Source organism: Daphnia pulicaria, chromosome 1, assembly GCF_021234035.1.
Source record: "Daphnia pulicaria isolate SC F1-1A chromosome 1, SC_F0-13Bv2, whole genome shotgun sequence".
NCBI lineage: Eukaryota > Metazoa > Arthropoda > Branchiopoda > Diplostraca > Daphniidae > Daphnia > Daphnia pulicaria.
Window position 1 is genome coordinate 19,681,379 of NC_060913.1, and position 25,083 is coordinate 19,706,461.

At 38.0% G+C, this 25,083-nt stretch overlaps 1 protein-coding gene and 1 long non-coding RNA gene across 2 annotated transcripts; both read right to left on the reverse strand.

The window, feature by feature from the left end:
- Positions 1–7,304: 7,304 nt before the first annotated feature.
- LOC124339398 lies at positions 7,305–7,866 on the reverse strand. The gene is made up of 3 exons (XR_006918019.1): positions 7,759–7,866; positions 7,522–7,694; positions 7,305–7,463 (listed from the first exon to the last, which is right to left on the reverse strand). It is a non-coding gene; the product is annotated as an uncharacterized LOC124339398 (long non-coding RNA).
- A 288-nt stretch (positions 7,867–8,154) lies between these two features.
- On the reverse strand, positions 8,155–10,502 carry LOC124348980 (Bloom syndrome protein homolog). The gene is made up of 7 exons (XM_046799462.1): positions 10,175–10,502; positions 9,642–10,111; positions 9,278–9,443; positions 9,052–9,217; positions 8,404–8,652; positions 8,292–8,337; positions 8,155–8,219 (listed from the first exon to the last, which is right to left on the reverse strand). The coding sequence occupies exons 2-7, from the start codon at positions 10,069–10,071 to the stop codon at positions 8,155–8,157; spliced, it is 1,122 nt and encodes a 373-aa protein (XP_046655418.1). The 5' UTR covers positions 10,072–10,111; positions 10,175–10,502.
- Positions 10,503–25,083: the final 14,581 nt, after the last annotated feature.

Sequence of the window (25,083 nt, forward strand, 5' to 3'; positions counted from 1 at the left end):
CTGGCCAAAAGGACTGTAAAAATAGATGACGAAAAACTAGAAGCAGTTTCCGCTTGTTGTGTCAAGCAGCTAAAACATCAATGTCAAAAGGTAGAAAGGTCAGCTTGTTTTCCGTCGTCTTGTTGGGTTTTCAATAAACTGTGAACTGGTAAAAATAGGTAAAAATTCGGTCGGTAATAAAAGTGCTGGCGATGAAGTACAGTCGTACTCAGATTCTTCGTCCGACGCCAGGCTCAAACAACTCAATGGTGGTGTGGCGTTGACATTCACGATTGATTCTGTCAACGGAATTAATGCTCTCGTGATATTCGTGAATATTGTCTGGTTCCAACTTTGTGTTAACCGTAAAATCGACAGATTGTGGGCTGCCGTGGGACGTTCTGATGAACGTGGATTTATTTGATACGTCTAGATCTGGATAACCTTCGGAACCTAATAAAGGGATTTGAACTTCGCCTGAAAGGGATTCGTCTGACTCTTCAGTAATAAGACTAAGGTTGCCGACTTGTGGAAATTCTTGTTCAAAATCTGATGAATAAAATTAACTTGTAAACTTTTATTATAGATTTTTTTTTTAGTTCGGACTGAAAACTCTTAATAATAACTTACCTCTGCAAAGATTTTCTTCAGCTAGATTAGGCCAATCCGTTTCAGATTTCAATTCTTTTTCAATCTTCTGGTAAAGATGACGTGGCCGTCGAACGCGATTGATGCGCGGCCACACCCATTGGTACATACAGCCACGGATCAAATATTTCTGTGATTCAATATTCAAAAAAATTATTAAATAACGGGTTCGGTATTTATTATGCACTTTTCCTATAAGTACCTCCCAGCAATAGCAGAAGAGACCGCCTAATAGACCCAACACCAATATAACCACCGTATACTCCGGATGAGGTGGGGGTTTGAAATTGCACCAATACACGAATCCTTCGTTAGTAATGAACATGGTGCAAAGCGTTACGACGATTGCCTCAACAAGCCAAGCCATGAACACCTTTGTAAGTTTTTAATTAAACGTATAGATTGAATCTATGAGTCATATTTGTTGATGAATAGGCTAATACTGTTGGAGAAAGAGCTGCGACTGTAGGGTTCACTTGGAGAAAAGACTATAGCCGCCACTATCGAGCCGATACATATCAAATGGAAAATAACTGTTTCTTCGTAGCAGGCATTCGGTGGATTCTTGCCCGCTTCGAAAACGAACGGTTCAAACCTAACATATTTGAAACACATTTTTATTCCTTAGTTATTAATGTTTTCTAGAAAGCGCTAATAGTTCAAGTAATCTATTATTAGTAACTCACCAAGGTTGAGCTCGACAATAGAACCAGGCGATTATGATAATGATAGCATAATGATAGTCTGCCACGCCAGGAACGTGAAGAAAGAAAAGAGTGGCAAGAATGCCCACAGGTGCCGAAGAGGTCTCCGCGGATAAAGATATTGGTGAGGGTTGGTGTTGCCATTGATAAAAAAAGGTATAACCGTGTGATGTACTGGAAGTCACTAGGGATCGTCGATATCTTGAAAATAGGAAAGATATTCACATATACGAGAGTGACAAGCGACGAGTAACGAAAATGTTTTTACCGAATAAAGCATCAAAACTCCAACAAAACCGATGAAACAAATTCCAGTAGCAAAGAGGAAGGTTCCAAAAGCGGCGTCTAGTGTAGTCCGTCCTTCGGAAATCAGAGGAACCACGCAGCTGATGTTGGTTTCTGCAGGTGACACTATGAGTTTTGGCATTCAAATTTCGTCATCTTTTACTAAATGAATACCGTCTGTGACGTGAAGGGAGCGGCTACAGAAGCGTCAGCCATTGAAAGGGAAATACCGGCATCGGCCGTCCTTAGAGAGCCGCAGTCGTTACATCCATCACCCACCATGGCGACTTGATGTCTAATATTGAGTTTGTTTGGTCGACCACTTATTATTATCGTTTTGTTTTACTAGCTAGTATAGCGAAAATTTGCGTACCCAATTTTTTGTAGGGCTTCAATGAGGTGTTGCTTGTGCTCTGGAGCCATGCGAGCGAAGACTTTAGATCGATGAATGCATCTATCAAGCAGAGCCAGATCATGAATACGAAGTAACTCGAAAGTGGAACCGTCCATGGTGAAACAGTAGTTCCCATTATGGATATCCTGCGATTTTCTGACCTGCGTACAGGAGTTCGGTATAGTAATAACATCCATTAAAGGTTAATTATGAATTCATGGGACTTAGATTAAACAACAACACACCATTCCGGTGATCGACTGGGATGAAGGACGTTGTAAAAGACACGGAGATGCTGGCAACCGCGAATTGGGTCGATTATGAGTTTAGCTTGTACTTGAATGACTCGTTGCGATCGACCAATCATTTGACAATCTTTTGACACTGTGACGGCAGTCTCCAGGTTGTCGCCCGTCACCATAATCGTCCGGATGCGGGCCTCATGCAAAATGCGGATAGTGGGTATCGTCTCCTTTTTCAACTGATTGCGCATGACCAATAAACCAACTAATTCCGGATTGGCTTCCACCTCGTCACGACTCATTTGCTGAATGCGAGTCCACGTGAGATGAGGATTCAACGTCTTGGCAGCCAACGCTATGACTCTGTATCCGTGGTTGGTGTAGTGTTTCAACACAGCGTAGTAATTCCCAATGAATAACGTGGCCACTGGTTGATAAATCATTAACAAATGATAAATCCGGATCAATTTAGTTTGATTAGGTTATCCTGCAGAGCTCTTTTGTCTTCTCTCTACCCCTATAGGCTACCTTCTACCCTCCTATATACCTTTTTTCATTCTCCTATGTTGTTTTGCCTTCTCTTATACTTTTTTTCCTTCACCAATAATTTTTTGCCTTCACCTGTACTTTTTCCCTTCTACAATATTTTCTTTCTCCTATGCATTTTTTCTTTCTTTTTCCTTCAATATATTTCCGTCTACTTTTTTTCTTCTCCTATACTTTTTTCCCTTCTCTTTAGCTCTTTTGCCTTCTCCTATACCTTTTTTCCCTTCTTTTAGCTATTTTCCCTTCTCATTAGCTCTTTTCCCTTCTTATTAGCTCTTTTTCCTTCCCTTATATAGTTTGCCTTCTCCAATACTCTTTTTCCCTTCTCCTATACTTTTTGCCTTCTCCTATATACCTTTTCCCCCTTCTCTTTGGCTTCTCTTTAGATTTTTTTACCCTTCCCTTTTGCTCTTTTTTCCTTCTCCTACACCCTTTTTCTCTTCTCTTTAGGAAGTGGGTGTCGATTTAACTTTGATCGCGCTGTAACTATTCATTTCCTTCTCCTATACTTTTTGCCTTCTCTTTAGTTTTTTAGAACAATAACTTTTCCCCTTCTCTTTAGCTCTTTTTCCCTTCTCTTTAGTTCTTTTCCCCTTCTCTTTAGCTCTTTTCCCCTTCTCTTTAGCTCTTTTTCCCTTCTTTTAGCTCTTTTTTCCTTCTTTTTAGCCCTTTTCCCCTTCTTTTAGCTCTTTTCCCCTTCTTTTTAGCTCTTTTTCCTAGTGTTTCACTCGTTTAAATAACGACAACGAAAATAACGTATTAACGAGCCTCGTTATCGACTTTTTTGGAAAATGCTCGTTTTTTTCGTTAACGATAATAGTCTGGGAGCTGGGTGACCAAAAAATGATTTTTGTTTAGCAAAAGGTTTGAGGCTAAAATGTGGTTAGGGGGGGTATGACACACACGAAAAGCCACGTCTGTCGACTGGCGGCCGGGGCGTTCAAGCGGGACGCGATCCCGAAATCGGCGTGAACGGTAAAAAAATCAACTTTGTTTAGCAAGCCCAAATTATATCTTAAAAAATAGAGGGATATCAACTTTATTTAATTTCCGACAGACAGACGTCATAATCTGGGGCCTTGGGGCCATCAGACGTCGGTGTGTAAGAAATTTTACGAAATTTCAGTAAATTGTGAAAATGGCAACGCTGCATCCTAAGCGCCTAATTTCAAATAGAGAGAGTTGGGGAGGATCTGTGAGTTTTTAACTAAGTAAATGTGAACAGAAAATGCATTTTTCGGTTTTTTTAATAAGATTATGCATTTATTTTGTTTAACTGATAATTTTTTTATTATTTGGTTAGTGTAATTTGGTTGCTAAATTTTTGGCGGTTCAAATTTCTTCCCTATGTAACCCGCTTGTTTTCTGCTCCTCTTTCGTAAAAGCATACCGAACGTCACGGGAAACCCTTGACTAACATACGTTATGGTTTTCCCCTGTATTAGCATGGGTTGTTCCCCGCTTATGTGTATGCGCTTTGATGATATCGGAAACAAACGCCAATCGGAGCTATCGACCAATACTCGTTCTTCTTCTTCTTTCTTTTTGACGATATCTTTTAAGTATATTACTTATTTATACTATAGGCTACATATAGGCCTACTTGTGTATAATTTCCCCTTGCTGTTGAAGAGAGACGGGACTCTCTCTGGTTGTCCCGCGGCCAACCACTTGCCCATCCGCATCGAATAAATCGGGCGCTTCACGCTATTGCAGCTGGAGTTGGCGTCGACCAATTTGATCCGATCGACGACGACGGCCAACGATGTCAACCGTTTGGTTTCTTATTCTCGCTATATTGACGCAACAGAGAGAGTCTTATATATATTATATAGCACCGTAGGACTATAATAGACATGATAAATGAGCGGAAAGAGATGGATGTGCCACTATATCGCAACAACCTGTTGATGCGCTGGTCACACCGTCACGAGCACATCAGTATTTTCTGTTATCATTTGGTTCAGTAAAAAATAAGCTGGCGAGAAAGATTCATGAATAAAATAAGTAAAATAGGGCAGTTTGACGTCGTATATAAGAAAAATAAGAAATTTGATAACGCGATCCATCGAGGGTCCGGCCCAATTTTCTATTCCGGAGAAAACTCGAGTCTGTCACGTCCGAGAGATATTGAGCTGGGCATATTTACAACTATTATATAGAGATGTGCTGGTTGTGTGACCAGCCTTTATTTTTTAAGGGCTCACACGCTATTGCTGGCCCGGTCCTGTGTGTTTTGGGTTGGTCACGAGCCCTCGGAGCATTTTTGCCCGACTATAGAAATTTATTTATTTTTATATTTTGGGTGGCGATTGGTGGTACACAGCTCAACCTTCCAGGACCACAACCCTGACTCCGAAAAGCCATAGGGGGTTAGCTCCGTATGCATGCATACGGTCGTGATTGCAATCACGGCCTTGTGGCAGGCCCTTCTTTCACGCACAGACGACTGCTGCTATACGTAGAGTAGTGATGGACGCAATCAGCCGCGGGAAAAGATATGAGAAGCCACACAAGAGACCAAAATTTCGAAAGAATAAAAAAAGAGAAAACGTTTGGTGATTGGATTGATGCATCCAAATAAAAAAATCAAAAGAAAAAAGAATCTCTTGGACATTTTCGATTCAAAATATAGGTTAATGGGTATTTAGGCCTGATGCCGTCTTATATTTTCTAACAGCAAAGAAAAAAGAATTGAAAAACTCCGGGCGGAAAGACGAATGTCTTTCGAAATGGAGGGAGTGAGTCATTAAGACGTAAGAAGTTTAGGTATATTATTTGGAAGTTGTCTATTATAGTCCTACGGTGCTATATAATATATATAAGACTCTCTCTGTTGCGTCAATATAGCGAGAATAAGAAACCAAACGGTTGACATCGTTGGCCGTCGTCGTCGATCGGATCAAATTGGTCGACGCCAACTCCAGCTGCAATAGCGTGAAGCGCCCGATTTATTCGATGCGGATGGGCAAGTGGTTGGCCGCGGGACAACCAGAGAGAGTCCCGTCTCTCTTCAACAGCAAGGGGAAATTATACACAAGTAGGCCTATATGTAGCCTATAGTATAAATAAGTAATATACTTAAAAGATATCGTCAAAAAGAAAGAAGAAGAAGAACGAGTATTGGTCGATAGCTCCGATTGGCGTTTGTTTCCGATATCATCAAAGCGCATACACATAAGCGGGGAACAACCCATGCTAATACAGGGGAAAACCATAACGTATGTTAGTCAAGGGTTTCCCGTGACGTTCGGTATGCTTTTACGAAAGAGGAGCAGAAAACAAGCGGGTTACATAGGGAAGAAATTTGAACCGCCAAAAATTTAGCAACCAAATTACACTAACCAAATAATAAAAAAATTATCAGTTAAACAAAATAAATGCATAATCTTATTAAAAAAACCGAAAAATGCATTTTCTGTTCACATTTACTTAGTTAAAAACTCACAGATCCTCCCCAACTCTCTCTATTTGAAATTAGGCGCTTAGGATGCAGCGTTGCCATTTTCACAATTTACTGAAATTTCGTAAAATTTCTTACACACCGACGTCTGATGGCCCCAAGGCCCCAGATTATGACGTCTGTCTGTCGGAAATTAAATAAAGTTGATATCCCTCTATTTTTTAAGATATAATTTGGGCTTGCTAAACAAAGTTGATTTTTTTACCGTTCACGCCGATTTCGGGATCGCGTCCCGCTTGAACGCCCCGGCCGCCAGTCGACAGACGTGGCTTTTCGTGTGTGTCATACCCCCCCTAACCACATTTTAGCCTCAAACCTTTTGCTAAACAAAAATCATTTTTTGGTCACCCAGCTCCCAGACTATAACGAAATGGCTGTTTTTTTCGTTGTTTTCGTTAATTTCTTGCTAAATTTTTCGTATCAAAACCGTAGAGATTTCAAATTTTTTGACCACCAGGGGGAACTTTTTTTTCCCTCAAAATTTGGAATTTTCAATTTTGGGATGACCACCTACTAACGACTTAGCGATCCCCTAGCGAGGAATTCGGTCATTATTTTCGCTACATCATTTGGCCTAACAGGCCTTAGAAAACTAGGTTCTAAAAAAAAAATTGTAAGGTAAACGATAACGGTCGCAAAAAGAGAAAAATGCGACACGTTTAAATTAACGAAACGAAGAACGAAACGAATGAAAAATTGAAAAATAACGATTAACGATAACGATAACGAATCAAAAAAAGAACAACGGTGAAACACTACTTTTTCCCTTCTTTTATCTCTCTTTCCCTTCTCTTTAGCTCTTTTCCCTTCTCGTTTGGTGACAAAACTTCAACCAGCCACAGCCACGTCAATTATGCACTCGATGTATTGGGAAACAAATGGGCAATATATTCATCTTTGAATTTGCGATATAATTTTCTGTACATCATAAAATGTTTTGGATTTAAGCCAAAAAGAAATACAAACTAAAGAACAAAAGTTTCAAAAGAAATCCAAATAAAAGTAATAGAAACTATAAATTAATTATCATGACTAATCTGTACTCTTTCGTTTCTTTGCGCGGCTGACAATGAAACTGGTGCTTTCAAAATCATCGTCATAGAGCACTCACCACTAACGTCCATAGGTTCAGGATCAGGTGTTGAAAGTGAAGACGACATAGACGTACCAGCAGAAATTTCAGAAGGCCAAGAAAATAATACCTAACACAAAAACAAACTTTGTTAAAAGAGAAAATCACTTGATTAAAAAAAAAACAACCTTTGCGTCAAGTGATTTCAATCCAGGTTTTAAAACACCATAAACATTTCCCTTTGAGCCATGCATAAGATATTCACAAAGATAGTTGCGCAATACCAAGTATTTCACAAAGCGGTATACATCACTTTTCTGCCATTTCTCCAATAAACCATAAACATGGCACGAAAATAGTCCTAAAACAAATCCAATAACTTAATCTCAAATTATTTCAACCAAATTTTCGGTCACTACAAATACCGCTATCGGTGGTCTTTTGCGTATTGCTGCCTTTGAGCACTTCTACATACGGTGAAAATTTCAAGTCTCTACACTCAACGAGATTTTATCTGAATGCATTTAAAATATAAAATATAAAATAAGTATTAGGGTAACTTAACAAAACATAATTTAATTTTTGAATACAGATTCGGAAAGCCTGAATTATTTCCGATTTTTTCATGCATTTTGTTTTTCGATGCCGTAAGTAGAAACGGTTGAAAAACGAGTAAAACCGCTATTTCCGCATTCAAATTTAATGCAAAACCGGAAACTTTTATTCCGATTTCACAGCTTCCTGTTTGAATTAAAAATCTGAGATTTCACAGAGTGCATGATCCATGCATAAGAAACACACTATAAAAAAATCATCAGTTTCTATTTTTTTCCGCGACGAAAAAATTCGAGTTTGGATGGAATGACCCGAATCACAAAACGGACATCTATTGGAAGAAAAAAACACAACAACAACGTCACTGAAATTAACCAAACAATGTAATAATAGTCCGTATTACTTCTTTTGTCAATGCCCATGCCAAAAGATAAGGTGACACACATCACCTAAAAAAAAAAAAATTATTGAATTAGCAAAGAAAGCAATTGATTCACAGACTAAAAAAAACCTACCAGAGTTACACCTTCCATCCATTTGAAGTACGCTTGGGTTTTGCCGACCTCTGATAATTTCGAATGGTAAAAGTCGGCCGGTATGCCAACGTCGACGAGTTGGCTCGCAAGAAGTTCACAATCGTCCCTGGAGAAACAATATATTATGCCGCTTTGCTGGGCAAAGCCCTTTTCCAACTTGTTGATTATATCTGCGATAGCGCCTTTCTTTGAAGTCTTGTGGAGAATTATGAATTTCAAATTGTCACGCTTACAAGATGCAATTATCCTATTGAATGCACAAATCAAAGTTACTTTGAAAGAAAAAAAAAGTGTTGAAATTTGCGAAATTACAATTCTCAATAGCACACTATAAAATATCAACAAGAAAAGCTACTAAAACAAGGTTGCCAGTGACAAATAAAACGCTGCCACAAGAGCAACGCAAATTGAGACAGAAACAACAACAATGTAAAAAACAAAATTCCACCTATAATATAATATCTAGTTAATGAATTAAAAACCACTGCTGCAAACGAGCAATTGAAATTAGAAATCTCATAACCATGTCATAAATATGCTGCTATGAAAGCAGCGAATGGACTAATACCATAGACAAACAACCATAATCTTAGCAGTTGACGAGATCAATTTGCTAAACAAAACAACAGTCGTATTGACAAGAAAAATTGAAATAAAAATCTCGCACGGATTATGTAGGTTAAGCAAATTTTTGATCTCTAATCTAGTTTGAGGGGTCGCTGTGGCAGTTAAAGCAACTATGCTCACTGTTGGAAATAGTGATTTCAAAATGCACAACTTGAGGTAATGCGAACTATTTGAGAATAGAAAAAAAATATACCAAACCCATTTCAAAATTAAAAAAGTAATATACCGAAATTCATGTCCCCATTGAGGAACACAGTGAGCCTCGTCAACCACGAAACGTGCCAGCTTCTGCCTCTTAAACAACGACTTGAGCATGGACTTTAACCTATTATTACGAGTATCCTCAAGAGCATTAACAATCCGTTCTGGGGTGAGATACAGTAGTTTGATGTCTAAAAGAAATTTGTCGCCCATTACTTAACACATCACAACGTTTATGGACACAAAGCACAACTACCTGGTTTGTGTTTTCCAAGATTTGCAAATATCCCGTTAGTTTCTTCCTCCGTGCCATTCAGGTGTTCTGCAGATATCTATTACAGAAATAACCAGTTGAGCTGGAATAATTAAATTAAATCAATATTCAAGGCAAATTACCCCCAGTTTCTTCAAATGAAACACTTGATCAACCATCAAGGAAATCAACGGAGAAATTACCACCGTGACCCCAGAGTCGACAATCGCAGGTAATTGAAACCACAAGGATTTCCCTTCACCAGTGGGCATTAAAGCAAGACAGTCCTTTTTGGCTAGCAGAGCTTCGACAACCAAAGGCTGTTTTACCCTAAGTTCACTTATGCCAAACCGTTTCAGATGAAAAATCAAATCAGTCTTCGGTGCCGGATCCCCGTTAATAAATGTTGCATCGAAAGTATCGGTGGCACTTTCACCCAAACAATTCAAATCACAAAAGTCGAAAAACAACTTGGTGTGCTGCGATTTTAAAACCAACAGCTCGTTGAGCAGGACTACAGCAACACCGTTTTTTTGTAACGATTCGCATGTGAGAGGAGATAACATCTCGACAACCGTTGCAATCTTTGAATCCACCAACTTTCCACTGACCAACTCAAATAAAAAAAAATAATATAAAACCATAAATTGCAAAGGAAAATTAACATACCTCTGGATTGTCTTTCATCTGACCAATCCATTCATAAGTGACTACCATTTCCTCTTACATGTCATTTAGCGTTTCCTTCTATAATACATAGATCAAAATAAAATAAAATAAAATAAATAGAGAACAATAAAACACTTGCGTGTATAAAACTGTGTGGAGTCAATACGGGACAGTTGTGCAGGCAATTTTTATCTGCAACATTGTTTGGAGAACAGTCTTCCACTTTGGAAACGTTTGTGGATCTAGGAATAGCAAAGCAACGGTTTTAAATCAGTTTTTTTTTGTTTCACTAGTATTACATTACCTCTTATTCAGCTTCAGCTTATTACGAAACGGTTTCTTCTCCACCGCGACAGTGAAATTATAACATTTAGAATGGTGCAGAACACAAAAAGCTGCGATTATTCCAACCTTTAACATTAACAAACTAACGAGATTTGCTAGAAAAAACCACTCTTGGAAAGAAATGTGAAAATGTTTGGGGATGTATACTTTGAGATGAGAAGATATGACAAATGAAGCAAGAATACCAGTAACTACTGTTGTTAGAGCAATTTATAAAGAGGGAAAGGCAAACTACTAAAGCTTGAGCAATTTTTCGGGAAATGAAATGGAGAAGACACCATGGAAATGGTATGCAGCAGAAATGGTTGAGACAAAGAAAGGATATTACAACATTGCCAAATTCTACTCTATTGCAACAGTGTGGTCGAATTCGATGAACATTTAAAAATAGAAAACATTTTGATGAAATTTCCAATTTCTGTGTTATACAAAAAAATCAAATAAAAAAAGAAATTTAAATGGAAATTTAAAACATTGGTGCTATTTCGAGAAATCTGGCCAAATGTGGCTTTTTCCGCTCTAAGTTTTTTTCGATGTCGCTTCTGTGGTTGACTTGTGCAAAAGAATGTTTGTTATACGTCCATATCTCGAGGCGAAATTGAGCATGGAGAGAACTGTAACTTTGTCATCGTGACCCTTCAAAAACGCAACTTTTCCATTGACGGATTCTGTCGTCTTTCGCGCTTTGGAACGTGGTGGCCCTTCTTTTTCTTCAACTTTTTGGCCGGGTTGCACACAAACCGACGTAGTTCCATTCTTTGACATTTAAATTCGATAGCTGCTGTAACGAGAGCAACTTGGTGAAATGTTACAAATTGAAACTGCTGTAATACGAGCAATACAAATGAAACGTATGACAAAAAAAAAATTATCCTGCTGCGAGAGCATTGGATCGAAAATGATGTGAACAAACTGCTGCACTAATACATACATACACTACGAACAATACGACATTACCTAGGGCACACAATGTTCTCGAAAAGAAGATTAAATACCAGAATGGGCGACACAATTCGTTTCTTCTCTTTGTTCAACTACCAATAAAAATGAAGAGAGGGAAGGAGTGAAAAGTGAAACGTTGCCAGATTTACTACCCCTGACTGTGTCCCTTTCTGGGAACTGGACCTGAGACCCCACATTGCCAGTTCTAAGAAAAAAACAGCAGAAAATATTTTGATTTGGGTCCCTGGTGGTCAAAGTTGGAATCATCGGTCGCTTCGGGACTTTCACCAAAGCGTCGTTTCTTAGAACTGGCAAGGTGGGGTCTCAGGTCCAGTTCCCGAAATCTGGCAACTTTTCAGAAAGGGACACTGGGGTAGTCACTTTTTCCTGTAGAGGCTTATGGAGCGATGTTCCTCCTTCTTCTCATCCTCCGTGGTCCAGAATATTTACACGATAATTCATAAGGAAAATTTATACGATAAGAACATCAAAGAGTCTATAAGAAAGTCGATCAATCCGTCGATAATTTTTATATTTTACAATTCAAAAAAATACAAAGTGGACTGGACAAAAAACTATAGACTCATAATGCTCTAAAGAAAAAGAAACAAACTATTTCTGATGGTAAAGCATTTCGTTTGTAATACCCCTTTTTATTGACATGCAAAAAATCAGAAAACACAATTCAAACACAAACGAAACAAAAAAAAACAAACATCAAACATGTAAGAGGACAAACAAATGATGAAATTAACATTTTTTCTAATCCAATAGACAGTATTGTAAGACCTTCAACCTCAGTGACGCCTACAGACGGAATAGAAAAAAAATTCCAATTATGCAAATTTAAAAAAATCAAAACATTGACAAATACCTTTGATTTGCAGCATTGGTGGACCCAAAATGGAAGCCTGCAGGAAGAATATTGAGATGGGTTTGCTGGGTATTCCCCCCGCAATGAAACGATTTGTCATCCTCCTCTTCATAAAAGTACACCGTAGCAATACCCAATTGTTTGTCGACCATACGACTGGCGAGCAATGTCTGATCTTTACGATCATATAAACACACACCATTATCTGTAACACAACCAAAACCCTCTACTACACAACAATTCCACAAATGGTTTTTTACATAGGTATTTAAAAAACCCATTGCTTCCTTACTCCATTGGCGCCTATGGTTGGTACGGTCGTACGTTGCAATCAACCCATAAAGAATAAATTTAAAACACAGTGGCTGATCTTGCACCTCCCCATGGAAAGTAATGTGCGGAGATTGCCGACCGCGAAGGGAATCATCAAAATGCGTAACTTTTACCAACATTATGGGAAATTGCAGACAGAAAAAAGTTACAAAAAAATGCTGCAGCGAAAGCAGAATACAGAAATGACGAAAACTGCTACAATGTGAGCAATAAAAATGTGTTTACGGTGTAGAAAACCTGTTTGGGAAAAAAAAACATACAATGTAATACATTTAAATAAATAGAGAAAAGCTAATTAAGAAAAATAAAGAAAGTAAAAATATTAAAGACTACAGCGTAACAAAAAAAAGTCAGCAATGAAAAAAAATTCAACTTAAAATCATAGAATAGTGCCAAATTACCTGTCGATGAACTGCTTCTGGACGAGTGCCAAGTGTCAATGTGACGTAAGTGAAAATAGATGATTCTACCAAGATTCTTCTTTGAAATTTTCTTAATTAGCTTTTGTTTAGATTACAGTTATTTGTCAGCTAAGCATAGCCAGTTCACAATGGTAAAAAAATGTGATTTATGCCATCTTTTTGAAATAACTAAAAATGGCAATGTTTCACCCTGATTTTTCTTTTCTCCCCCCATCACCATCTTTTGTTCCTTCCATTCGTTCGACGCGAGTACAACACTTGTCTACATTTGCGGCCACCAACTGGAAATTATTACTTTCCTGTTGAATTCAGCCATTTTCAATTGCTCGCATTGTAGCAGTTTCCCTTCATTGGCTCTTCTTTGCATTACGGCAATTTTTCTAATAAGCTAAATTGCTCTCACGGCAGCAGTTACCTCATAATTTTACTCTTGTACCGTAAATTCTACCATTTTTAATTGCTCGCATTGTAGCAACTATCTTTTTTTGGCTTTTCATTGAGTTGTAGCAATTCTTCTACTAAGCTAAATTGCTCTAACGGCAGCAATTCGTTTTGTTGATTGGATATCACATTCCATTTGTGTTGTTAGTCTCTAAAAGTAGTAGTTTGGTCAGTTTTACAATCCCCATATTGCTACGCCTCAAAAGGTTTCATTTCACAATGTCCAAGTCTGAGATAACAAAGCAATTGAATGCAGAAAAATCAAAAGGGATGTTAAACTCTCCCAATTTCAAACAGAAAATAATGTCAGCCGCATACGGTAAGTCAAATTTTTAAATATTGAATTCAAATATTAATGTTGTTTTTGTGTCACTTAAGCTGATTTGAAATTCACACGTCTACTACCACTGCCAGGTGCTATAAATTCTGGTGCAGCCACTGAACTTACGCTACCGTTATTTCAACAAACTCCGATGCACAACTTACCAGCTGGACAGTATTGTCAAACATGCCACGAAGGAGCAGGTAAATGATTATAATACATGGTACATTGCACTCTTTAACAGTTATTGAATTATAGGTAGACTATGCGAGGAAGTCGTGAACGGGAAACCAATACGTCAATGTAAATCCTGCAGAATAAACACGGTGAATTTGCAGGAAAATGAGGCATTCACGTTGAAGTTCATTTTACCACCGTTAACCTCTTTGTCCGTCAATTTGATTTTCCCGTTGATTCGGCTATCATCTGGTGGAAAATTTGAAATGGAAAATCTTCGTATGCAGTATTCTTTCGTTAGAAATTGGTGGTAATCACAAAATTTTCAACATTGAATAACATTACAATTGATAACAATTATTTCATTTCAAACTAGTGGTATTCCAAATCGTTCTACACATGTGCAATGGATAGTTGACATTTTTGCGTCACATGCTAATGCGTTGTCGTTGTACTCAGATATGGATTGGAGTCTATCAAAGTTTCCCGACAGAAAAACTAATAAAGAAATGTTTGAACCCATAAGCCATTTGCTTCCTCAAATACGTGCAACAATGAGGATGAACTTTGACAGTGTAACGATTGCTGTACCTACCAATGCGACCTTCAGTGCGAAGACCAGCAATTTGGTCATTCTAAAACCTTGTTAGATGTGGAAACGAAATTAATTCGATTGATTCCTAGAAAATTTTCTGTTTGACGCAAGCCAGTTTGGCATACCACAGAAAGACATTTTTTTCGTCATGTATGGAACCGAAATGGAAAACCGATCCGTAAAATTCGACCCCATTTGTAAATCAGGGACCGACATATTGACAGACGTTAAAGAGCTTAAATGTATTCCTGGTGGAGAGGTTAAAAATTGCAAAGAAAAATGGTTGAGAAAACTAGATGTCAATTGTTGTGCAAGAGTATTAGCTAGTGAACTAGAATCCGGACGCAAATGTGGCGGAGGATGGAAGACTTTCCCAAACAAAGATATTGCTGAAGCTCGTCAACAAGTCGAAGATGAAACAAAATAACTTTTCTTTTGTGTATTCCAGATTTCTCAGTTAACACGGGATTTAATAAAAACAAATAATTCAGTCTATGGTTTTAATGTTTGTTTTATTGAATAATATTATTGAAACAAATGAAATTAAAAATTAAAAAAAAAATTCACTTGAATAATTGAATTTTTTTGTGGGACAATATGCCAATGGGCAAGTCTCGATTGGAAATGATGATGAATATTTCAGTATCAAAATATTTCCATGAGGATTTACTTTGATCATAATTTCTCTTTCTTTTTTTGGGTTTTATCCTATTTGTATCGAAGTTTATTACAAAAAGAATGTTGTTTTCAAGCTTACTAAACATCAATAACTGCTTAATGAAAAGGTATTGTTAGGAATAAAAAAATCTAAGTGTTTTAGCAAGATAGATTACGTAATTTTTGTCGTTGACTGACAGGATAAGAGAAAAAGATGGTTTGGATTGGTGTATTTAGCTATTTTCCATTGGATTTGAATCACAAAAGATAATAACGTGTGGTGAACAAAAAAAAATTTGATTGCTGGTGCGGATCTTTTCAAGGCGCGCTGTTGACATCATCTGGTTATTGAATGGTGGCTTTGAAGTGGTCCACATCAACTGTATTGAATATTAAACCTTCAGTAAACAAGTAATCCAAAATATTGCTGCAAATAAAAAAAATATATATATTTTTAAATCTTACTTTTCATTTTTGTTTAAATTTGAATATACTTACTCAACTTCTTGTTGCGGTAATTCACCCTGAACACGTTCCACGACGACTGCTTTTTCAATTCCAATATGGTTTGTTTCTGCCTGTACTTAAATATTTTTTTAACCATTTCAATGTAACAAAAACACTTTTGAAAAACTAAACTTACTTTAACAATTGTGTAGATCAAACATTGTAGTGGTGATAGAGTAGTGATAAAAGAGTTGGGAAGTTGGGAGTCGTTAGAATTATTTTTCCTTTTCAACTGACGTAGTTTCAGTCGTATCCATTGTGTCTTCAGCAAATGTGTCGTAATTTCATTGGCACTCGAAAGCTTTGATATGTTTAGTGCCATCACATGAGTGATTCCATCCGTAATTTTGGCAGACCCAACAACGCGACAAAACATTCCTTTTGAAATTTTAATATTGTGTGAGTCATTCTTTGTAAAAACAAAATGATAGGTGTTAAAAATTAATCAGAAAATATAAAGATTTTATAGATTAATTTACTGCAGATCCAATTTCAACCCAAAGTAAAACATCGATCTCGCTCGTGTCGTCTCTTACCATGTAGGATATACAATTAACTTTTGGTTCAATTTTTTCTTACAAAGAAAATTGGCATTACCAAAAAATAAATTGTGTACATGGGAATATCGTACTAATTTGGCTTCACTGTCTTCGACGTAAACTTTCCCATTGGAAGACTGTAGAACATCTACAACATTAACTGGCATCATTATAGATAAAAGTCTTATTCCAATTGAGATGAGAAGATATGAAAAATCACCCAAGAATATATCAGTAATTACTGCTGTGAGAGCAATTTATAAAAAAGGAAAGGCAAACTGCTACACCTAGAGCAATTGTTCGGGAAACGAAATGGAGAAGAGACCAAGAATGTGGTGTGCAGTAGAAATGGTTCGTGTTACACAAAAAATCAAATAAAAAAAATTAAAATGGAAATGTTAAAACATTGGTGCTGTTTCGAAATTTCTGGCAAAATGTTGCTTTTTCCGCTTGCTCCAACACCACTCCTATTATTCAAGATAAAAATCTGAAATTTCTTTCTGCAGGAAACAAAAATTAACATTTCACCTTAAATTGAAACTTTTTAAAAAATTGTTACCAAAACATTGGGATCATTTGTTGTGATTGTGTTGTGCCTCGTCGATATCTTGAATCGCTTAGAATCAGAGGAAACAAACAGTTTGGCCTCCGCCGTTTCAAATTCCATTAACGAAGACATGGCTTCTGTGGTTGACTTGTGCAAAAGAATATTTGTAATGCGTCCAAATCCCGAGGCGTGATTGAGCATGGAGAGAACAGTTACATTGCGATCGTGGCCCTTCCAATATACAACTTTTCCCTTAACGGATTCTGTCATCTTTCGCGCTTTGGAACGTGGTGGCCCTTCTTTTTCTTCAACATTTTGGCCGGGTTGCACACAAACCGACGTGGTTGCACTCGATGACATTGGGGATTCCCGTAGAGTTTCAGAAGGGGAGATTGATGTTTCATTTGTCATGTTGCTTTCCACATATTCTTCATTCACAACAGAGATTCTCTGTAGCACAACGGAAATATGCCCCACTTTTGGACTTTCGTGAATCACAGCTGCTTGGAAATGATTTCTTGTTTCGGTAGCTGTGTATCCGGTCATTTGAATTCCGTTGATGGAAGTAACGTCTCGAAAACTGAATGTGTTATTGACTTCCTTGTTTATATACTCCATGAACTTTGTGAAATCACACCTTAAGGCGATGCTTGCACGAATGTTGTAAGGAATTTCAAAGACCACACTCTGGCACAATTCAACTGGTAATGGCAACGAAATCTTTTCCCCGGATTCTTTTCCTAGAAAAAAGTAACAAACATTATGAAAGAGAGTTACATAACATAAATTGAATTAAATTTTACCCAATTGTGGCACTTCTGAAACAGGTAAGTCTGGGTGAAATCTAGCCATGTGAATTTTGAAACCATCTTCAGTCAATGTGTTGCTGTTGCAAATTTCGCAAGGGTAAACCGTTTTAAAAGCATTTTTGTTGCAATTTTACTCATGTCGTAATTGATCTTGTGGTTTCTTGTAATTCTTCTTGCACTCTGGTTACTGACAATAGTATTTCGTTACCCTTTTCTTGGGCCTGTCAACAGTCATATAATGGTAAACAATATTCGATTCTTCCGCTGAAAGGTTTTTAGAAGTTTCCGTAATTTTTCGGTTCAGATTGCGAATTTGCAAGTCGACGACAGATTGTTTTTCCAATATAATTTGCCGTCTTCTCATTTTCTCACTGTACCACAACGCTTGTTCGTTTTCGTTCATGGACTATATAAAAAAATCATGGAAAACGCGCATTAGATCGGAAAAAACGCAACTTTCAATAACATTTACATTTGGTTTGGAATGCAAGAAAAAATTACCATCCAAAACTCCATTATTATTTTACACATTCTGTTGTTCAGCTTGATACCAGTAAATTCACTAATGTAATTCGCCATTGTACGAATTGCGGAGTCTTTGATGCGCTCAAAGTCTTGTCGTTTGTGAATAATAATGTAAAGCTGCTTCCATTGGTTCACCAATTTCTTTGCCGTTTTATTTTCCGTATTGGGCTGCATCTACAATAAATAACTGGATATTAGTTAAATGGACGTAACACATGTAACTGCATGTGAGAGCTGACTATTTCATTTGTAAATCTGCTGCAAGACGAGCAGTACATATATCGGGGAAGAAAAATTGCATTTACGGAGCAATTTCCAGTTAATGAATTTAACAACACTGCCGCGAACGAGCAATTGAAATTAAAAATTTAACGTATACATTGTTCAATCAATTGATTGAATAGGCCTACTCATTATTTTGGTTGCAAAATAAATGCATTTTAATTTGCATGTTGTCAATTATATTATGTGTCACATGATTTATTAGTGTTCTTTTATTGCCCATTTGTTTCCCAATACATCGAGTGCATAATTGACGTGGCTGTTATCGGGTAAAGTTTTGTCACCAAAAGAGAAGGGGAAAAGAGCTAAAGAGAAGGCAAAGAACTAAAGAGAAGGATTGAAAAATCGCTAAAGAGAAGGGAAAAAGTATAGGAGAAGGGAAAAAAGTATAAGAGAATGAAAAAAGTTATAGAAGACGGCAAAGTGCTAAAGAGAAGGAAAAAAAGTACAAGAGAAGGAAACATATAGGAGAAAGGAAAAAATTATAGGAGAAGGGACTAAGTTATAGGAGAAGGAAAACAACTAAAGAGAATGAAAAGAGTATAGGAAAAGGAAAAAGAACTAAAGAGAAGGGAAAAAAGTTTAGGTATAGGCAAAAAGGCGTAGGAGAGAGAAATGAATAGTTACAGCGCGATCAAAGTTACATCGACACCCGCTTCCTAAAGAGAAGGGAAACTTCTAAAGGAGAAGGCAAAAAATATAAGAGAAGGAAAAACATGTATAGGAGAAGGCAAAAAATATAAGAGAAGGAAAAAAAAGTATAGGAGAAGGCAAACAATATAAGAGAAGGAAAAAGAGCTAAAAAGAAGAGAACAGAGCTAATACGAAGAGAAAAGAGCTAATAAGAAGGGAACAGAGATAAAGAGAAGAGAAAAAGTATTGGAGAAGGCAAAAAGTACGGGAGAAGGCAAAAGTGCTATAGAGAAGGGAAACAATTAAAGAGAAGAAAAAAGGCATAGGAGAAGGGAATAAGGCATAGAAAAAATCATCTTGATGAACGGCCTCGTGGATGCCTCTGCCAGACTCCCTGGAGAACAACACGGCCGAGCAAGCGTAAAACAGTCGATCCAGCAAAATGAGATCGTAATCTCATCATGATACCAGGTACTGTACAAACAATAATTCTATAGTATTTATGAATATTCCAAGACGATTTTTGCGATTGGAGTGAAACCTGTGGCGGGATCGCAGAGTTCCGAAACGATTTCGGGCGCTCCTTTCACGAAGACATTGTACTGTTCGTTTCCCTTACACTGAGCTATAACCTTTCGTGAAAAAAGTCTTTGGAGTTATACCATGTGGACGTATAATGGGCAAAACGAGAGATTTACAAACCGTCATCCGTTTGATAGTCGACTCGAAGGGAAATCGTTTGAGTAATCCGTACTCCACTTGCTTGGCGTGGCGCTGCAACGGTGAACTAACCAAGAAAGGTGTTTCGACTCCGTAATCCGAATTAACGCCAGCTGGACTGTTGGCGAAATTCCATTTGGTAGCAAAGAACATTTTCTGATCGATCGAGTATCCGTTTAACTGGTCGTTGACTTTAATCAACGTATGGCATGTTGCTGCTGTGACTTGCAATAGCGGATGTGTGTCAAGTAGCTTCGACAACTCGAGAACTGGTTTCTGGAATTCTGCTTTTTAAATAGGAATAGCTCCAGCCAAATTGATATCCATCTATGACAAGGTCCCAGTCTTAAAGCGGTTTTATTTAGTACATAATTTATTGAAAAAACTTTTTTTCTTAAAAATAAAGGATTAATACTTTGTCGAAGCAAGCGACGTCAACCCCACCACTTAGGCTAATGTGCTTTGCGTTAAGGCAGTAGATCGTCTTTGACAAGAGGCGGCGTTGTGCAAAGGCTTTGGTTGCGGTTAAAGCGGCTGGAAGTAAGGGCGGAACGACGATTGTAACAATATCGAGTGAATGGAGGATAATCTGTTTCGTGGTTCCCTGGAGAATAAATCAATAAAATATTTCTTTATATGTTTACTGCCAGTCCATCGAATTTTTCTACGAAGTTCACACCCCATTTCTGATCCAAGTGTAAATGGAATAGATCATTCCGCCTAATCCAAGGATGAAAAAAAGAGCTGCCACTTTAACTAAGTCGGTGTAGAAACGAAAATGGATGGGCTTGGGGAATAAGCTAGATGGCCCGTATGAGTTTTCCTTTGCTTGTCATAAACCCTTTGATTTTCCATTCAAGATATTGATCTGCGAAAGGTAACATTAATTATTGACGACATTATTTGACTAACCTGTTCTTATGACTACGGCTTTTAGGAAGGCATTATTTCCTTGCGGTCGACCCTGTAGCAATTGCGTCCCATTGAAGAGAGTGTACTGCAAAAGGGCCGATCGAACACCGATTTTTTTTTATCCCTAAAAATATTTTTTTCTACTAATGAACCTTTTTTGAAAAGACCGATGAGCCCTAGAACCAACGGTAAGCGTGGAAATTCTATATACTACACTTAAAAAAACCTTTTTTATGGCAACGCGACAAAAGGGCCGATCGAACACCGATTTTTTTTTATCCCTAAAAATATTTTTTTCTACTAATGAACCTTTTTTTGAAAAGACCGATGAGCCCTAGAACCAACGGCAAGCGTGAAAATTCTATATACTACACTTTAAAAACCTTTTTTAAGGCAACGCGACAAAAGGGCCGATCGAACACCGATATTTACAACATTTTCCAACGTATCCTCCGGATCTTGAGACAATGCTTTGTCTTAACTTTTCAAAGCAAGAGACAAAGCATTGTCTCAAGATTTATCAATAAGACAGTTTAATTTTTCATAGTTTCTTTGTTCAAATTATTGTTATGATAACCTTTTTTGACCAAAAAATATGAGTTTCATGGGAATTTAAGTTATTCTTAGACAAGCAATTCTGTTTTATGAAGGAAGACATAGCTTTGTCTCAAGATTTATTGTTGGTTTTTTAAATGAAATAATTCATGGTCTCATTGTTCAAATTAAATGTACGATACCCTATATTTGACCAAAAAATTATGATTTTTTGGGGAATTTATGATATTCGTAGAAAAAAAGTTTCTGCAATATTAAGACATAGCTTTGTCTCAAGATTTGAAGAAAACATTTTTTGAAAATTCTTCCCATTTTCATTGTTGGAGCTTGGATACGTTGCTTAAAAAGTCGGTAAATTTTTAATGTGTAGACATTCACACATGGCCTCCGGCAGTAAATTTGCAGGGTAGAGATTGTGTTATATTGACTCCGGCGGTAAATTTGCAGGATAGAGGATATTAACGTTTTGCCTCCGGCGGTAAATTAGTAGTGTAGAATTTTTCACGCATTGCTTCCGGCTGTTTTTTTTTCAATATGTATATTCTTTAATTTTACTGTTTATTTTTGTGCAAAAATTTTTTTTTCGCGAAGTTTTGACTTGTCTGAGTCATGGCTAACAAAAGCATCCGTAAAAAAAAATTATCCTTATAAAAAGTGAGTCTATCACTGGAATTGAACCATGAAACTCTTTATTACAAAGCCAGTGCTGTAATCATTATGCCATTTCAGGTTAAGAATTTTAACCATTTAAAAAATACATATTTTGTTTTGCATCAACGCCGTGTTTTTTGCGTGAAAACTTTTCTATCACGATAAATCTTCGGCACCGAACCTAGGCTGCACGTACCCATCCCCTGACACGCCGTTATTTACGATAAACGACGTATTCGGTAGTGGGCTTGAACCACAATACTTGACATCTCGAAGCCAGAGCCATAGCCACTTCACCGTCAGCTGCTGTGATTGTATAATCTTTGCTAGATTCCATTGGCCTCCGGCGGTAAATTTGTAAGGTAGAGATGTTCACGCATTGCCTGACATAGGATATTCACGCACGATTTAATTAAACGGACGCGACAACGAATACGATTGCGGTCACGGGGCAGACGAGTAGCGCACGATCGTTCATTATTTTAGTGCTTATTACGGGTCCGTCCGTTATTTTAGCGCTAAGCGAAATCCGTCATCTGTTTTAAGCGGCTCGCACAGCAATAAACAGTTTCGTTGAATATTTTGTGCTAGATCTAGCGCTAATCTAAGCGTGCATGGCAATAATGATTGAATTTTGTTTAACTTTTGCGAATTGCGCTAAACGTAGCGCAATTAAGTTCATTGATAGCATTTACGAAACGAGGAGAACCAGCTAAAATAAATATTTTCAGCGAAAAATCGATTAGTCAAATATTTCGCGCTAGATCTAGCGCTATGTAAGCGCGCTTGTCGAAAATGATTTAATTGAGATTAACGCACGCGCGATGCGCTAAATTCTGTGCAATACATTTCACATATAATTTACGAAACGCTTAGCGCCACTTAACGCACATCGCATTTAAGTAAAATGAAGGGGCGCACTTCTCGTAAATTTTGGCTTGAAATTAATGGCGCTAAATTTTGCGCATCTTGCAGACGTATACACATAGGCTACAAGCGCGCCTGTAATTTGATCTATTGGCCTGTATAGAAATGTACAGTCACGCGCATGTCTATTTTTAGCGATTATTGCGGGCCGGTTCGCCATTTTAGCGCTAAGCACCGCCTGTCTACTGTTTTGGGCGGCTCGCTCTAAACAAAATTAATTTAATAATATCGCGCTAGATCTATAGCGCTACTAAGCGCGCATTGCGCTAATTTTTTCTTCTGAATAACTTGCGCGCGATTAAAATAATTTTGTGTGCTACTTAATGCGCAACACACTAAACGAGCACCCTTCTCATAAATTTTCATATGACATTTATCCCGCTAATATTTTACCCATAAAATTCACTTGCTGGCGACGACACGTACACAGATTAGTCCGATGATGGGTTTCACGAAGGTCGATCTGTCTCGGTTGATCGGCTACCCGTCGTTGACGGCTTTTCTTTACGGCTGAGAGACCTCGCTACTCAATAAATAAAAAAAATTATAATTTAAAACCAAAATTTGCGAGAAGTGCGCTTGTTCAATTTACTTAAATGCGATGTGCGTTAGCCTAAAGTAGCGCTGAATATTTAATTTAGCGCTTGCGCGTTTCGCTAATAAAATAATGAAAATAACCGCGCTAAATTTCGCTTATCGTGCACAAGTTTATCACAAGTAAATGACAAGCGCAATGCGAGCTTACATCGCGCTAGATCCAGTATAGATCTAGCGCGAAATATTTGACTAATCTATATTTCGCGCTAAATATTTTGTTACCGGGATATCCGGGTTTCGTAAATTTTATAATGAACTTGATAGCGCTACGTCTAGCGCATCCCGCGAAAGTTAAGCACAAATAAATCATTAGCGCCATGAGCGCTTATAAAGATGGCCCTAATTCTTGCTCGAAATAATTGATTTCGTTATTTTTCGTGCAGCGAGCCGCCAAGAACGGGATGGGCGACGATTACGCTTAAATAACGGACGGGTGCGTGTGCTACTCGTCTGACCGCTGTCGCCACAATCGTTTTCCTTATCGACATATCAGCCCAGGATGCTGACCATTAGACCACCGGTGATATGGGAGCCAAGGAGAAACATGGGCAGTTATAGTATGGCCCAGGTATACCCCCCTTCACTGTCCCCTCTCCCATTTTTACGCGCCACCCCCCGCTCGACCCCTCTTTCTGGCCGGCTTGGGCTGCGCGTCAGCTCCGTAAAACTCAAAACTTTGAACGCGTTTTACGGGCACTTCCGCTCATTTGCACACCATAAACCCTATATTAAAAAATGATCAGCGTCAAAAGATCTACAACCCTGTAATAATCGTTTTTCGATATCAGAAAACCTGTCTTGGTAGGGGAGAGCCGGTGTTTCGTTTTTTTAAATGTTGGTTACGAAATCCTGTACAACCTAAACTTGTTCCTCTATCTGTTGCACTCAACGACATTTCCTCCAATAAACTGGCACGTAAGAGGATCGAACTCATGACCTCTGCTCTATTAGCAAGGTGCTCTAACCAACTGAGCTAACAGGCCTCACATTGATAATTGGCCAAGAACCATTGAAAATCGTTCATCCTCTATCAAATGTAGAGATTATGACAGTGAAAGGATTCGTACCCTTTCCCCCTGAACGATTTAAAATCGTTAATACACTATCAAATGTAGTGATTTTTCCTCCATTACACTGGCCGTAAGCAACCTATCCTCAACATCTTTCAAAACCGTGAGAACTGAAAAGTCACTCACTTCAACACGGTAATAGACGGGGTAAAGAATTTTTTGTAGAAACATACATGGTTTTACGGTCCTACATGCGATGCGCGAGACTTCTCTAGCATGAGGCGGGCAAATACAAAAACATAACTACAACGGAAAAAGAAGAAACAATAACCCGACATAATGTGACATCCTGTGACGGGTGAACCAGAAGGACTGAGCTCTAGAAGGAGTGAGCCAACACTAGACCGACTGAACAGCCTAGCATTGACTGAAGAAGAACTGCGTTGGGTGGGGTTTTATACAAGTAAAAACAGGGTCAAACGCGGTCATTTACAGTAGAGTCAAGGTTAGCGTGGGTCATAAAAAAGAAGGGGGGAATGACTTCTATCGAGGTCAGCGAGAGAAAAATTAACAAACGAGGAGAATGA

Excerpts from the sequence above, each read along its gene's own strand:
- LOC124348980 (XM_046799462.1), bottom strand. The coding sequence starts at position 10,071 with ATGTTATCTCCTCTCACATGCGAATCGTTACAAAAAAACGGTGTTGCT. Across the intron at positions 9,444-9,641 it reads GAAGAAACTGGGGGTAATTT|ACATCAAACTACTGTATCTC; the intron begins GCCTTGAATATT and ends AATTTCTTTTAG. Across the intron at positions 8,653-9,051 it reads TTTTTCTTGTCAATACGACT|CGTGACAATTTGAAATTCAT; the intron begins GTTGTTTTGTTT and ends GCATCTTGTAAG.